At 32.8% G+C, this 16,201-nt stretch overlaps 1 protein-coding gene across 1 annotated transcript; it reads right to left on the bottom strand.

The window, feature by feature from the left end:
• Positions 1 to 7,142: 7,142 nt before the first annotated feature.
• LOC118433598 lies at positions 7,143 to 15,972 on the bottom strand. The gene is made up of 4 exons (XM_035845684.1): positions 15,848 to 15,972; positions 15,740 to 15,753; positions 11,816 to 12,000; positions 7,143 to 7,383 (listed from the first exon to the last, which is right to left on the bottom strand). Exons 3-4 carry the CDS (start codon positions 11,986 to 11,988, stop codon positions 7,143 to 7,145), a joined length of 414 nt encoding a protein of 137 aa, XP_035701577.1. The 5' UTR covers positions 11,989 to 12,000; positions 15,740 to 15,753; positions 15,848 to 15,972.
• Between the last annotated feature and the right edge of the window lie 229 nt (positions 15,973 to 16,201).

Here is a 16,201-nt window from a genome sequence, read left to right as displayed (position 1 = left end):
CACATCACACAATTATTATAAGAAAACTGAGCCAAAATGAAACAATGCACCCACAAAATACTAACGATCATTATTTCCACACCTTTCACATCATTGTTGGAGAAAATAGAACGGGTGGAAAAAATCAGGAATACGGAAATGGTGGGAAATCAGAAGAAGAAAAAAATAAATTTTTCGTGAAGTTCTCTGAGAAGGAAATTAGATTTATTGCTTTCTTTATTATCGACACGAAGGCTTCGATTCAATTCAACTTTCTCCTCGCGATCTGGGCCGTACAGAAAGACGGTCGGTTTTCTCACCGTCTGGTCTCGAAAAGAATGTGATGGAGTTGAACGGAAATTGTGACTTATAATCGTCAAACAATATTCGAAATTTTGTATAAATGGTTTTAAATTTTCAAAATTTTCTTTGAAATTACTTTACGCTGTGAATAAAAATGTGGTGACAAAGTCGACACCACGTCTGCATGGCCCTTGGTCCATAGAATTCCACTGCTTTGTGCTCACTCAGGTAGAAGACAAGTAAGTGAAAATCACCCATTTTCTAATTTACACCTGCCCATCGAACAGACAGATCCGCTTTCCTCGTCCTCCAAATCGCCTGATTTTATCCGCGGGGGTAAAAATAAGTGAAGTGGGTGCAAATGACTACTATTCGATTCCACCGTACGCACCACACCCATCGAACTTAAGCTTTAGTCAAAATTTAGTTCGTACAAATTTTCTGGGAAATTTTGCATAACTAATTTAATAATTGGAAAGGTAGCTTTGCAAACTTTGTAGTCGGGTTGGTAAATTCAAAATTGATATCCAATTCATTGTTAAACCAATACCAACATCGTTAGTTTAATAATGTAATAATAAAAATATTATTTTTAGATATGGATCAAAACTGGGCAATTGATCATTGTTTCTGGTAACGGTAATAAGCCGAAAAAATTGCATTTTAAAAATAAGATTACTTCTTAAATTGGGTTACATAAATTGATAAATTACGCAATTTACCTGAATTCTTATGGTCCAAATAAATCAAGCTTGGAGAAACCCTCTTGTTTATTATATAAGCATTTCGTAAATCAAAAAAAACAATCATCCACGTAAATTCTCAATGCGGAAATGGTTAAAAAACTGCGCAAAAATGCAAAATTATTCACGGAAACTAATTAGGAGTAATTTTATGCAGACACTATTCGCCACTATGTATTATGTCACGTGCATTTTCAAAATGATAAAAGTTCAGTACATTTACCTGCCCAAAATCGATTTAGTCATGCCCAGCAAAAATACACCGCGAATGGTGATTTAATACTTGGATTTACTACGTCACATAAGTCCAAGTTAATTTCCTCCATTATTTTCTACTTTGCATCCGTTAAAACTAACTTTTCTCTGTATCTACCAACCTCTCAAACTAATTCAGATTCTAATCACGCAGTATTCGCGTGGTTAAATTTTAAATGGTCCAAGAAACGATAATTCTTGCTTCTTCACGATTTTAATTGCTTGCTACGATCTCATCCGTCGCCACGCACGGGACGAGAGAGCAATTATTGCAAGAGTGATAATTTTAGTCGTCGCGATTTCTGGTGACTCGACGGATCACAATTTAGGTTGAAATTTTAGTGCAAGAAGCCGAAGAAAGAAGTGCATCAGCTTGCCGAAGAGAGATTGTTGTCTTGACATCGGATTTAAGCATGTCGGAGAAAGCACAGGGTTCCTCGTTGAAATTGACTCATTACTATCATAAATATTTTTACCGAATAGAAATTTTCAAAATCGACACGATTTGTATAGTTTTACAGCAATAAGAATTTTGATTTGATTAAATTAGTTTACTCATGCGTCAGATGAAGTTGTTTGCTAGAAAATTATTTATGGATTAGATTACATATTTTTACCAGTTCAGTTATGATGATCTGTTATGTCTATGATATGATTAAATGATTTTTACAATTCAATGTACACAATTGTATTTCATGTTCTGTTTGAGTTATATTATTTTTGTATCGAAGTCGCCAAATTTTGCTGTTGAAAGAACGTCCAAAATTCGACAGATTTCGAGAGAATACTTCTGTGGACAAAATCCTGCATATTTTAATTTTCTAAAATGTACATGGGAACAAATGGGGTGTAGTTGTGAAGAATTACGCACGTACGTTACTTCTGTGCACCTTGTCTCGTAATCCATAAATTTTGTAAACTAATTTTGCAAACTTCTACGAAATGAAAAAAACTCTTGACCTGGGTAAGATAACAAAAATACGTGAGATAATTTCCTTAGAAACTTTTGTGAAATTTTGTAAAAGTTTACAGAATTTGCGGATTTATAATGTTACCAGTCTCCTATAGGAATCCATCTATAGGAATAATAAGTCCCTCGTGATCACTTTAAAGTTAGGCAGATCTTCCCAAACGTGGGCTTTCTCCGCGTAGAGGCAGTGATTAAAGTGAAAGTTGAGCACAAATGATGTCGACTAGATTCCGCAGCAATTATCAAAGTGCTTCACAGTGGTTTGGATTGGAATATGTTAAATGCACTGCATCCCACATATGTTTCGCACTCTTAAAAATATAGTGCCAGATTTGTTTAGTTTTATTATCAGGCGGTAATATCAATCGGTAAATGTTTATCATTTCAGTAAAACTTTATTATTAACAAGATATCTAAATGTCCGCACTGTTTTGTAGAAAATGTAGTTCATGCATTTAACTTTATTGAAATTAAGATTATTTAGTAGCCAAATTTTGTATTTTAAATTCGGTCTCGCCTTGCTTCTTATCAATTGAATTCCTTATATCTTTTCTGAGCTCTAATTATTACCTTTTTATGATTTTACAATACATATTTTTCCCATCAGTCCCTGTTTACTCTAATTAAAAAATAACAATTTTCACACTTTGTAAGTTTTAAAGTTTTTCAATAAAATACTTGCTAAAATTCTTTTAAATGAAATGAATGCGAAAATTCCAAGTTTGGTCTTAAAATTGAAACTTTCAGCATATTATCTATTTACTATTTTAATTGTGAATATTCCTTGATAAATTATTTCGTCGCCAAAACTTATCAAAATTTAAATCCGATTTGGCAACCAATCTGTTCCCATTTCTTGCCGTATTTTATTACCAATTTGTTAATACTGATTTTCCGAACTAGGACTTTGACAAGAGAAAATTATCTCTCCACATCTTTATGAGTGCACTTCCTGCAGGCGTGGAATTGCACGGATCGGATTAGATTATTGTGGAAAGATTTATGAGATTGGAGCCAATAGTCGACGGAGCAATGTTCTCTCATTCATGATCTAATTTCCATTTTACTTGTACCATGCAATACTTACCTACATAAGATATATATGTCTTGCAATAAAAAATTGATCCTCGAAAGTGCATCGTTTTTAATCATTACGAGTTAAAAATTAAGACCTGGAGAAAATTTGAAACAAATTATGTACAGGGAATTTTACCACATTTGGCAAGCTATTTTTTACAATAAGGGTAACCAACCTGAAAAATATGAGATAGAAATGCAACAAAATTGAAAAATACAATAATAAGTAAAAAATTTGTGCTCGTTTTTAATATTTATAACATTTTAAATTCAAAACTGTCAAACTAAAACGCCAAAAAATATAACAACGCGTATTCTTGCCGGTTTAAAAGCTGAAATGAGGGAATCGCATGACGTAATGGTAATCTAATAAATTTAGGATTTCTAGGTGATATTATATGAAGAAATGGCTTTCTAAAAATTAGAATATAAAATTGAAAAGCAATTATTACATCAAGATTACAAATCATTGCGTTATTATTATTGTGTGTCTTGATAAACATCCGGTCACGAGTTCGTCAAATCAGTAAATTTTTGTTTATCTGTTTTCTGTTTGTTTATCCCTAGATTTTAAACTAGGGATACGTTTGGGATTTTTATATGAAATTGCAGCCTAGAAAAAAAATTATAAAGTTTACACTAAAGAAACTTTAAACATCATTGTGTTTATTCATTAATATCGTTTATCGTGGTATTTACAGAAACATCTTGTTATGAGATGAAAAAATTGATGGTTGTGCACCATGCATCCATCATTACAGTTTAAAATTAACACATGGAGAAAGTTTGCAAGAGAATAGAACAGAATGATTAATGTGAATTTTGAACAGATAAACTGAAATGGCGTCACAAAAATTTACTGATCTGACGAACTCGTGACCGGATGTTTATCAAGACACACAATAATAATAACGCAATGATTTGTAATCTTGATGTAATAATTGCTTTTCAATTTTATTCTAATTTTTAGAAAGCCATTTCTTCATATAATATCACCTAGAAATCCTAAATTTATTAGATTACCATTACGTCATGCGATTCCCTCATTTCAGCTTTTAAACCGGCAAGAATACGCGTTGTTATATTTTTTTGGCGTTTTAGTTTACAGTTTTGAATTTAAAATGTTATAAATATTAAAAACGAGCACAAATTTTTTACTTATTATTGTATTTTCAATTTTGTTGCATTTCTATCTCATATTTTTCAGGTTGGTTACCCTTATTGTAAAAAATAGCTTGCCAAATGTGGTAAAATTCCCTGTACATAATTTGTTTCAAATTTTCTCCAGGTCTTAATTTTTAACTCGTAATGATTAAAAACGATGCACTTTCGAGGATCAATTTATTTTATTGCAAGACATTATATATCTTATGTAGGTAAGTATTGCATGGTATAAGTAAAATGGAAATTAGATCATGAATGAGAGAACATTGCTCCGTCGACTATTGGCTCCAATCTCATAAATCTTTCCACGATAACCTAATCCGATACATGCAATGCAATTCCACATGTGGAGAAATTGCACTCTTAAAGATGTGAAGGGCACCATTTGTGGCCCTACTTGATCAAACTCGGTCGACATATGTACGTATTTATTTTTTTCTGGTAAATTGGTAAAGTCAGTATAAAATAATTCGTGCTAAACCACGACAAGAAATTATTTAGAAAATAGGATTTAACTTTTTGTAGGTTGATCGAAATACGTATTTCCCCATCTTGATAATCTTCTATTAAAAAACAGAAACTGCCAGTAATTGGGTAAAATAGTGACGGATTTGTCATTTTATTCCAAAATCATTTTACAGGGTATATTTCATTTTTACGAGTTTACTCCTGAAAACGTCATAAATTTATAAATTTCACGAGTATGAATATGAAATATAATATATAAATAAGATAATTTCATATAAATATGAAATTTATAAATTTCATATTTGTTTATTAGATCGAGTTTAATCATGCAAAGACTAAATGTATGTAACAGTTTTGTAAATAAAATTAGTTGGGAAGCGAGGCATTTAGGTGATATCACAATATGATATTTGTACTTATCGTCGGTTATTTAGAACTTAGTTCAGGCTATAAAAGTACAGATAGAGAGTCAGAGCAGTCAGAATGATATCTCCTGAATCTGGACCCTCGTTTTAACGTCATGTTCACATTGGCGTCATGTTCCTTTTCAGAACACCGACCAAATTGACTCCCGCTGTTCGGGGATGGGTTTGAGGACGTGGAATTCGTCGTGTTCGTTTCGTCGCGGACGCCGAGGGGCTCGAGGAACAAGGCGTAATGGGATTTTGAGGTTTCTGAGATGATAAAATTCCTCATCTTTCCGCCAACAAACTATCCCGCCAGATCCCCGCTGTGGGTCTCGTAGGCGAGGTGGTGACCCTGATGACCGTGCGATGACCGAGGCAACGTCCCGCCACCACTGTTACCCGGGTGAAAGTGGTGCTGGTGCTGCTGGTGTACTGGGACATTGAGATGGATTCGGCGGGCATGTAGACCGAGGAGGATGATAAATGAGTGGTTGGAAAGTCATTAGGGTGAAGTTCCTGCTGCGGTGAGGGTGGTTCTGCTGGTGGTTCGAGGATGAACAACAGGCCGTGGACCACTTGTAATCTTCCTGAAATGTGGGAAATTTTAGACTCGTGTAGAAAGGAGAGAAAGTGAGAGCGACGTAACGTGAAAGTAATACATAATTTTTGGGACTTGCAAGACTTTCTCGGAATTAATCACTCTATTTTAAAAGAAATTGTAGAAAATTACTGGTCTGGAATTTTTACAAAAAAATCTAGTGTTTGTTTAAATTTAGGTTTCTCATATTTTATAAAGATCTGTTTTTTGTGAAATTGTGTGTAATTTTTGTTTACGAAGTTATTGTTTTTTATAAATTTGTACTACATAAAATACTTTCTCCTTCTTAAATGTACCCACTTTCTCACCTAGTAACTTTTGCTCTTTATGCTTTCTCCTAATCACTATATGAGCAAAATCATTGGCTGCAAAAATAGAAGGATCTCATCTTATGTAATCGTGACCCCGCCACCCACGTTGGGAAACTATAAATAAAACGTAAACCCAGCAAAAAATAAGGAAAGGCTCTCTTTATCGAAGTCGCTGACATTTTCTTTTTTCGCTTTTAATGTGCCTTTAATTGATTGTACTTTTCCTGCCACGAAGACCTTCGCCTACTCTCACTTCCTCCGCCGTCCTTAATGACACCCGCACTTTAGCCCCGGCATAAATCACACCAACAATTTCTTCTGCTTAAGTAAGGATGGGTGTACCCTGAATAATGTGGGACCAAGATTGGCTCTGCTGGTGGTGGTAACAAGTATGTTACCGAGTGGTGATAATAAAAGGGCACTAAATTCAACTTGCATCTTAATTACCAAGCTCGAATTAAGGTTGCAGTTTAAATTTTGTGCATAATCATTGGTACCAAATCGTTACAAACTGGGTGGACTATTCTTTTCGGGGTAATAAAAATCTGATCGAGAATAAGTACATACCGTATTTTTGGTAACAATTTGCTACCCTCTGATTAACGAATTAATCGACTTAATTCATATTCGTAAATTTGTCTCCACAAAAAAGTAAAGGAACTTAGCAAATTTGACACAATTATTGTCACCGTTCGGTAACACAACCTTTTGCCAAGGTTCCTAACTCGTTAAACTATCAATTTGATTACCAAATTATTTATCGTGTATTACAACAAACCTCACCTGAGCTTGCTGATACTGGGCGACTCCTCCTTTTGAGGTGTCCCACCCCCCGAACTCCTCCCACTCTCGTCGACCTCGTCACTATCACGGCTTCCCCTGTCGCCCTCGTTGTGGTGGGGATGGCCCTCTTCCGGTGACACATGATGCCGAGAATACCACCAAATTGAGCGCGATGAGAGCGACGCCGACGGTGATGGTGACGGTGAGCGCGGTGGTGAAGTCGTACTCGGTCGTGCCGGTCATTCCAGGGGAGGAGGAGAGCGGGACGACCGATTCGCCACCACCGCCACGAATTTCCACTTCAACCTCGTTCGAATCAATGCGCCTGAAAAAATCAAGAAGAGAAAGTTTGTCCATTGTTGGTCAGTTTTTGAAACCTGAAATAGTTTTTATCCATAGGACACAATTTGTGTCACAAATTCATAACAGTGAAAATAAATGTTGATTTTATCAGTTTATTATGTGAAGTTTTCGAGTTTTAAAAGGTTTACAAAAAATTGAACAAGTATTTAAAAATTTTACATAATCTTTACTCAAGTTACGACAGCTTTCTCCTTCCGCAACTACATATGTCATACAAGTTGCTAGAAGCTCAACAAATGAGGAATTTAAACATTTAGAAAAAGTTTGCAAAATTTCACAAAACTGCAATTTCACCAAGTAAACATTAGATCAGTTAGAAATTAATTAAATTACAGTCTTGTTTTTGTCACGAATTTAATGTATTTATAAATTTAGAGGTGGCTTTCTTCACCTAAAAAAGTATCTGCCTTCTTTCACCAGAATGAAAGCAATCAAGACAAAAATAGGAAATGAATGAAAAAACGGGCACATCACGGAAGCCTCCTCATTCCACTAACGTGATCTAATTTACTGCAAGGTGAAAGTAAATAGGAGGTCAAATTTCGTCCCAATTTAGTTCCGAGAGAAGGACCCACGTTGACACTAAACTAACCTCAGACACTAAACTAACTAGACTGACCTCAGAACGTAAACGTGTCACTATTCCACCACCATCGTCGAATTGGGATACAATCTCTCTAAAATAAACTCACTCAATGCATCCGATCCGCATCTGGAGCATCCTTGAGAAGAATTACCAAATATAGAAAACCAGGGTTTGGCACGTAGCACAAAGAAAAACAGAGAATCAAATTTCAAAGGAAATTGCAGAATGGGCATGAGTGAGAGCAGAATAATAGAGTTTCGAAATTTTCAGAATTCTTGAACTTTTGAAATATACTTTTCACAAATAAATTCGTCTCATAGATAACGGGATCATTCAACCTACCATTTACTCTATTATCTGCATCATTTAATTAAAACTCGAATTGACGTTAAAATATTTCGAAATTTTTTCACAATTAGTTACATAAGATCATGGCAGACCTATTTATAACTGTATCGTTATAATAATTCCAGACAGAATTTGACAGTAAATATTCGCCTGTGTTTAGAAAAATTCGAAAACAACTACCTAATGCTACTGACAAAATCGATTTCAAATAAAAAGTTAAAATCACGATTTTAAGAAACCCTAAAGAAGAGCAAGTGTCCTATTTCTTACTTTCCCCGTTTCAATTCAGACTAAAAAAAGACGAGACAATTGAGAGTTTCGAAGTTTTCAAAATTCTTGAACTTTAGAAAATATACATTTCAAATAAATTTGAGTTACCTTCGAGCTAACCTATTACTTACTTCTGTCGTGTGCATTTTCAAATTAAAAGTCGAAATGACGTTGAAATATTTCAAAAATTTTTTAGCGATTAGTTACACAAGGTCGTGGCAGTACTATAACCGTTGAGTGAGCATAATTATTCAAGCTTCATCCCTACTTTCATCTCAACAGTAATTTTTCGGTAAATATTTCGCCCAAACTTTCTCCCGACTCCCTCGGGTGGGCGCAACTTGTCAATAATAATGAGAATTTGATGCACTGCGAATAATATGAGAATACAGTTGTGACGAAGTATTGGTAAAGATTTAGCACCAAAAACGGTGACAATTATTTTCCACTCGATTAATGTATGTATGAAAGCAACAGGTGTTTCGAAGATTAATTTATTGTCAGTGTGGCAATGCATCTAAATACAGCTTTGACTTATATTTAGATTATAGAAATTATAAATTTGCGGTGTTAAAGAATTACAATAAATTAGAGAGTCGATTATTTCGATATAGAAATGCAATTTAAAAATCGAGGGCTGGTCAAATTTGCAAAAAAAATACGAATTATAAAAAGACTGGCACAAAATAAATAATTCTAACGTGAGGCTTATTGTAGATTAAAATATTAAATTTGTCTGTTCTACAAAACAATTGTAACGAAATTAATTTCACGAATGGACACTTGTCATCTAAATTTTGTAACCCCTAATATCTACTATTTCAGAAATTTACAATTCCGGTATGTAAAACAAGCAAAAAATTATGCTATCGTATACTTTATTGGAAATATTGCTGGCAAATCATTCAGAAAAGTTGTTTGAAATTTACATTTTGGAACTTAACGTTAAAAATCTGACACAAATAAATAATTTAAATTTCAAGTTTGTAATATTAAACTTGCTGGGAAAGAACTATAAAATTAGTATTAAAAGCAGAAATATCTAGCAAAAAATAGATTATCACACATTTTGTTGGCAAATAATTTATAAACGTTAGTTTTCAAGCTTACATATGTAACCTGGAACTTGACGTGATTATGTTTTGAAATAGAGATAAATTTTAATTTCGTGGATAATGTATGTACCGTTTTGTTATTACGGTGTAATAATGGTCCGTGGCTCCTTGGTTACAACCCTGTTACCATAATATTTTCATTGTGAAAATACGTATTTAAATTTTGTAAATTTTTAATGCAGAATGCAAAAACATGAATTTTTTCACAAACTTAAAAAAAACTACGAACAGAAACGCAAAGTGAAAGTATGAAAACAACTTTTTCCCCGGTATCTAAACATCCATCTTGGAAGTAATTCATCAGTTTGATGCCTTCAAAAAAGTTTTTTTTGTAAAAAATATATGAAAAAAGTGGGAAAGTAAAGTAAAATAGAAGCAAACAGAAATTTCCTGATCTGGACGGCACACGGAAAATGGTCCGATACACAAAATGACGACTCGGTAGGATGGACACTCTTAAACAAATCAATACAATCAAATATCAGTAACCAAAAAGCATCGAGATACAATCTTTAGTCACATAGTGGTCTCAACATCTCAAAATAATATCTTCCGACGTTAGCAAATTCAGAATTTAAATATATAAAATGTTTCCTGACAATTGGACTTGATTGCCTCGTAAACTCTTCTGAAGTCCAAAAATACTATGGATCAAATGAACAATTCTAAATCAGTTTAACTAACTAATTAATTCCGTAGTGCTTCACGAATTACAGAAATATTTAATTCTTTTTTAAATTACATTATAAATTTATTCAAAAAATAGGCTTGTAAAATAATTTATGTATAAAAGTTGAAATTTTTGCGGGGTTAAAAAATTCAAATTTAATTTCTAGTCCCTTTAAATAGGTAGAATTTTTTTTGTTTTTGTTGATTTTTTGTCACTGTACTTATCAAATAATTTACCTTACATTTTTAAGAGCATCATTCACCACTTTTTTGCATTGACTCTCCAATGGTTGAGACCGGCAAGGAAGGAACTACAACGTCGAGAATAAAGTGTTTTCTCCGTGAGTGTAACACATGACGGATTTATTGATGGTTTGAGAAAGGACTTTCCCCGGCAAAAGTTTCCCTTCTTCTCTGTAATCATATCTTCTTGACGCGATAACAAGGGCACGAGCCCACTTCCGGTCGGAAAAAGTCATGTCAATCGACGTGTATGTTACATTTTTTTTTATTAGACATCGTGTCTCTTGAGAAAAGTTCACTTTCCTACAGTTTTGGAACTTGCATACATAAAACTTGTGATCTATTCTTCATGAATTTTGAAATTTTGACCCCTCGGTGTAACTGATGACAAAAAATTAATTACAAAAAGTGACATGTTTCATACACAAATGGAAATGCAATGGAATGGAGAAATATCTATCGTATAATTCGTTATATTTGAACTTCCCCAAAAACTATTTCCGGTGTTCACTTCCCTCAACAATTGGCAATAAAAATACAAAATTTGTTTGTGTTCACAAATTTTATCGAACTCTATGCTCACGAGGTAAATTAGTAACTCGTAAACTTAAAAGTAACTGGCAAAACTTTTCCAAATAAAATTTTCTATTTTGAAAGTTTAAAAAAATATCCTTTTGAATGTAAATGCATACAGATATCTATACTACCACATTAATCTGACATTACAAATTAATATTCAAATTGCAAAATATTTTTGTTTCGGCGTTGAACTATGAAGTTTTTCCACAGTAAATATTGTGCGTACGGCGTACTCGCCACAATTTCTAATTTTGTGCCGCATTATACAAACATTTTGCGAAATAATCTTCATAAAATAAAAAAATCCATATCCTATTTGGGTCGATACTTTCGTAACTCCCAAAATTATTAGTCTTGCACCAAAATTCTTATCGAAATCACGCAAACTTCGCAAACCTTCAAAAGTAATTTAGATATGTTCAACGTTTGAGATTCGCTGTAAACGTTATATCGTGAGTACCCTCTTTATATTTATTACGTAATTATTTTAAATATTATGCAAATTCGCCTTTTCGTAGAAAGCTCACCCATTCTTTAACATTTCCTACCCCCAAAAAAAATCCACCACGATTCTCTCAACTTACCCACTTTTTACAAAGTTGGCGACATAATGAAGAAACATTTCTGCCACGAAGGCATCCTGCTTGGAGAAGTTTGCGAGGGCGGCGAAGGGCGAAACATGCTGGTTGAGGCCCTGCGCGGGTATATTGTTCGTCACCGGGAGTCCCATCACGTAAGGCACAATGTCACCCTCCATGGTTCCCAGACGCTGCAAATGACAGAAACATTTTAGCAAAGTTTTTCGAAACAACTTTTTTTCTGAGAAATATCTACAAAGTTTCACTTAAAAATTTTAATTTCCAAGATGAAGTTGTGTTTTTCAACAAAAAATTTGAGAAAGTATAATTCCACGAACAAACTAATCACATCTAAAATTTTAATTATGTACAACAAATTCAAAAATTTAAATTGTGACGTATTAAGTATGCATTTTTGGAGTTTAAAAAATGCGGCATTTTGCATTTCACAAGAACGAAAAAAAGCTATCAAGTTCCAAACTGTATTTATGTCGCGATCTTACAAAAGTCATAACTCTGGATTAAATCAAGATTAGATTATTGTTTAGAATTCTAAATAATTCGAATATTATGATTTTAGTGTGAAAAACATACCTTGAATTTCAAAATCATAAGAAATATGGGTTATAATTAACTTTTTACCCGTATCACTACCTTGTAGGTTATTATAAATTATAAATTCCTACCTGGAATTATGTGTCACAAAATATAAAAATAATTTTGAGAAGAAAATCTACTTCATAAAACGCATAAAATATTTCAGAAATGAAGTTTATTAAAATGTCGGAAATCATCAGAAAAAGTAAATACTTCCGGTATGAAAAATTACATATTTGTATTTTCAAAAATTGCAAATTTCCTTCCAGTGTTAATCACCTATTTTCAGAAGTAAAAAAAAAACAAATAATTTCTTTTCGACGACGTCTGCCTAATTTAATCTATTAAAGTATATATAAAGTTTTAGAAATTCAAAGTATGGTGTGAAAAACACGCACAAAAATTAAAAAAATTAATATTTAATTTCGGCGTGTAATAAGATTGCAAATTTTGATTCTCAGAAAAATTTTACAAATTTCAAGTATAAATTACATTTTCCTGAGTTTATAAACTTTCTGAAATTTAAAGTGCGCTATGTAAAAGATGGAACAAATTATAAAACCATATATTTTGTTGTGAGTTTGAAATGAATCATTCGAAAACAATTTTAATCCGAGAAAAATTCAACAAAATTGTATCTTAAAGCAATCTCATTTTCAAATAAATGAAATTCATGGCGTTGTTGATCATATCACTGGAAATACAAGACTGATCTAATTTATCATTATTCCTACGTCTAACAGACCAAAGTTCGACTGCTGGTTACTCGTTTTAAAAAAACTGCACAAAATTGGAGTAGGAATCATAAAAATTAACAGATTTTTGCTTGTTCATGATTAATTGCGAAAAATTGCAATATTTCTCTGCAGTTTTTAGTCCCATGTTAGCAATGACCTACGTGATTGGTGGTGGTGGGCGATCAAAAAATTCCAACTGAAATTCTTATAATTTCGAAAAAACTCGTCTGTCAGTCATCTGGATTCCTTGAACGACCCATCTTGCTAACATAACCTAACTATAAAATTACTGATTTGCACAAAACGGCGTATATATTAAATATAAATATAAATAAATAAATAAATAAAAATTATAAATATAAAATATAAAATATAAAATGCCCTTTCTCTCCTTTCTCTCCTTTCTTATAAATATAAAATATAAATATAAAATTATATATTATAAATATAAATATTATAAATTATAAATATAAATAAATATTAAATATATTTAATTTTAAAATAAATTCAACACTTTGAATTTAATTTTGAACAATGCGTTGACTTTATAGACAAAATTTAGCCATGAAAATAGAAACGAGTACATTATTCTAATATTTAATGCGTATTTTTAATGCGTGTAAGTATTTTGGATGTAAAATTTAATTTAAAAATAAATAAGTACATTTTTAGAAAATTCCCTGCCCGGATGGTGCTTGTTGTGACTAAGATTGTAACCAGCCTGCTATAAAATAGATCACACATTTTATTTATTATATTGGTCGAATAGTAATTTTTTTTAATGAGGCTAGGTTCAGGTCTGGGGACGACGTTGATTAACTTTCCAGGTGAAAGTCACGCCACAGAACATTATGTGATGATAATTGCTTTCTCTTTTACGAAAAGTGACTCTTGTCAAGAGTTGGCCCAGTTCTGGGAGACCTTTTCTGACGAAAAACTTATGAGGTGCATGGCTGTCGAGCTGGTTATATGTAGTGCACTCTATTAAACTCGGTGACAAACTTCATCCGTCCGGTAATAAGTAGAACTTATATAGTTAGGTATATTTGGTACTCTTTTTTATTTACCAGCTTTCTTTTTGGTATTTAAAAAGAAAATAATAATAATTTGTTATCCGTTAGATACTCAGTCTTTCCCAGTTCGACTATTTATCTGTTCATTTCACAATAAAATTATTTCGATTAAGAAATCTTATGTTTTATGTCAAGTCAGTAATATTTCTTAATACTTGTTCTCCATAGATTTCCTAATTTAAAAAAACGTATAACTGATACTATTACAAAATCCAGGTTTTCATTATTCAAAACGTTTGGAGAGGCTATATTAGCATAAACTAAAATTAGATTGTACTAAACAATCTGTATCTGCATTTTTGAAATCGAATTACAATTTTCATATTTTTTCATAAGGGCGTTTAACTAAACAATTATTTTTACTGGATTTTCGTATTGACAAACAAAATCTTTAGTGAAATTATTAAGAGTGAAAACTTTGTGAAGTGGGTGGACAGATGTACATTCCTCGTTTTCCGGTCTCATATTACATTTCATTCATCGCAGGGAAAGTTGGCCATGTTATGTAATTTTCTTATTATGTAATGCAACCTAAGACGTAATTGTATATGCCACTTTTTTGCATTCCTGTTTAGGGATTGTTTCATTTTGCATCACTAACCAGCATATGTTTCATGGACGGTATTTTGGTTTAGATTCACATTTGTTTCACATAAATCAAGTTTTTTTCTTACTTGTAATTAAGAGTTTACACTTTTAATAAAACTGTTTTCAAATCATTACTGCCCGACCGAAGTACAAATGTAGATGTGCCTTCCGGCACTGGTAATAACCGGCATTACTGTTTAGTAATTTTGTGGTACTGAAAAATTTACCATGCAGACACAAACTACCCCCAATCCAGTAGCAAGTTAATACGAGTAAATATATGACTCTACCAGGTTTACAATAGTGTATGGATAGAAAATAGTACAGTCATCTACCAGACCAGGAATATTTCTAACTAGCGTATAAGCCCGTCTCCCGCAGGGCGAGAGTGAATTTGATGTTAAAATTCCAATTAATATTATTGCTTTCTCTACTTTCACTTCCGTCACGGAAAATTATTTTGCTTCCGTTGCAGACAAACATTTCCAGCTATAATATAGATGTGCATCAAATGCTGAGGAATTTCATGCAACAATTTTTATACGTACATTTGCCAAATGTGTACAAGAATAGTGCCAAAAGAAATAACTTCTTCGTAGTTCACGTAAATTCGTAAAAGGATAACGTCCTTCGATAAAATTATTAACAACTCGAACGCTAAAAAATTATATACAGCTGACTTTTATGACTAGAATTAATGAATCACAATACGTCACTTTGATCAATTCTACGTTTTTCTTAAAAACAATTAGTAGAATTTCTTGTACAAATTCAGGACTTGATGTAACTCCCCCGTAACAAATTTTCTACCACGTGAATTAAAATGTAAGAAACTTTACCTCGAAAATAGTACAATTTTCCGTAATTAATCATGAACCGCATGAAATATGTGATAAATGAGGATGGATAAAAATTCAAATAATTTCGCTACTCACCTAAAGGTCCCAACCTGGAAATTAAATCCATATAAAATATTTAGTTAGTTGTTACATACACAAATAATATTACGCGCCTTTGAATCTCACCCTTCGCGCAACTCTGACCTGTAATTGAAGGTGACGACGATATGATTTCCGAGGCTGGCGAGGGCGGCCCCATCAAATTCGTTGCCACTCCCCCACTCCCAACCCTCACCGTGAATCACAAGCACGATCGGGTAACGGGCATCCCGTCGGGAATCACCTGTAATTTAGAAAGAATTCAAATTTTATTTTTTTAATTATCATTTTGTCGCACCTTACATTCTTAATTTAAAATGAATTTTGAACTGTTTTACGATTTAAAAACCGGGTACAAAATACACTTCAATTTTTTTATGTTTGATCCTAGCTTACTTTTTACGTATTAAAATTTTCATTTATGTATGTACAACGACAATTTTAAAGTATTCAAACATT

The sequence above is a fragment of the Folsomia candida genome, unplaced genomic scaffold, assembly GCF_002217175.1.
Source record: "Folsomia candida strain VU population unplaced genomic scaffold, ASM221717v1 Fcan01_Sc062, whole genome shotgun sequence".
Classification (NCBI taxonomy): Eukaryota; Metazoa; Arthropoda; class Collembola; order Entomobryomorpha; family Isotomidae; genus Folsomia; species Folsomia candida.
The sequence above is the reverse complement of the archived record's forward strand: the minus strand, read 5'-3'. Positions and strand labels throughout refer to the sequence as shown.

What these genes read in the sequence shown, in the direction of transcription:
- LOC118433598 (XM_035845684.1), bottom strand. Translation starts at nt 11,988, where the DNA reads ATGGAGGGTGACATTGTGCCTTACGTGATGGGACTCCCGGTGACGAAC. An exon ending in GCCAACTTTGTAAAAAGTGG is followed by an intron (nt 7,384 to 11,815) that starts GTAAGTTGAGAG and finishes TGATTTTTTCAG; the next exon opens with GCGCATTGATTCGAACGAGG.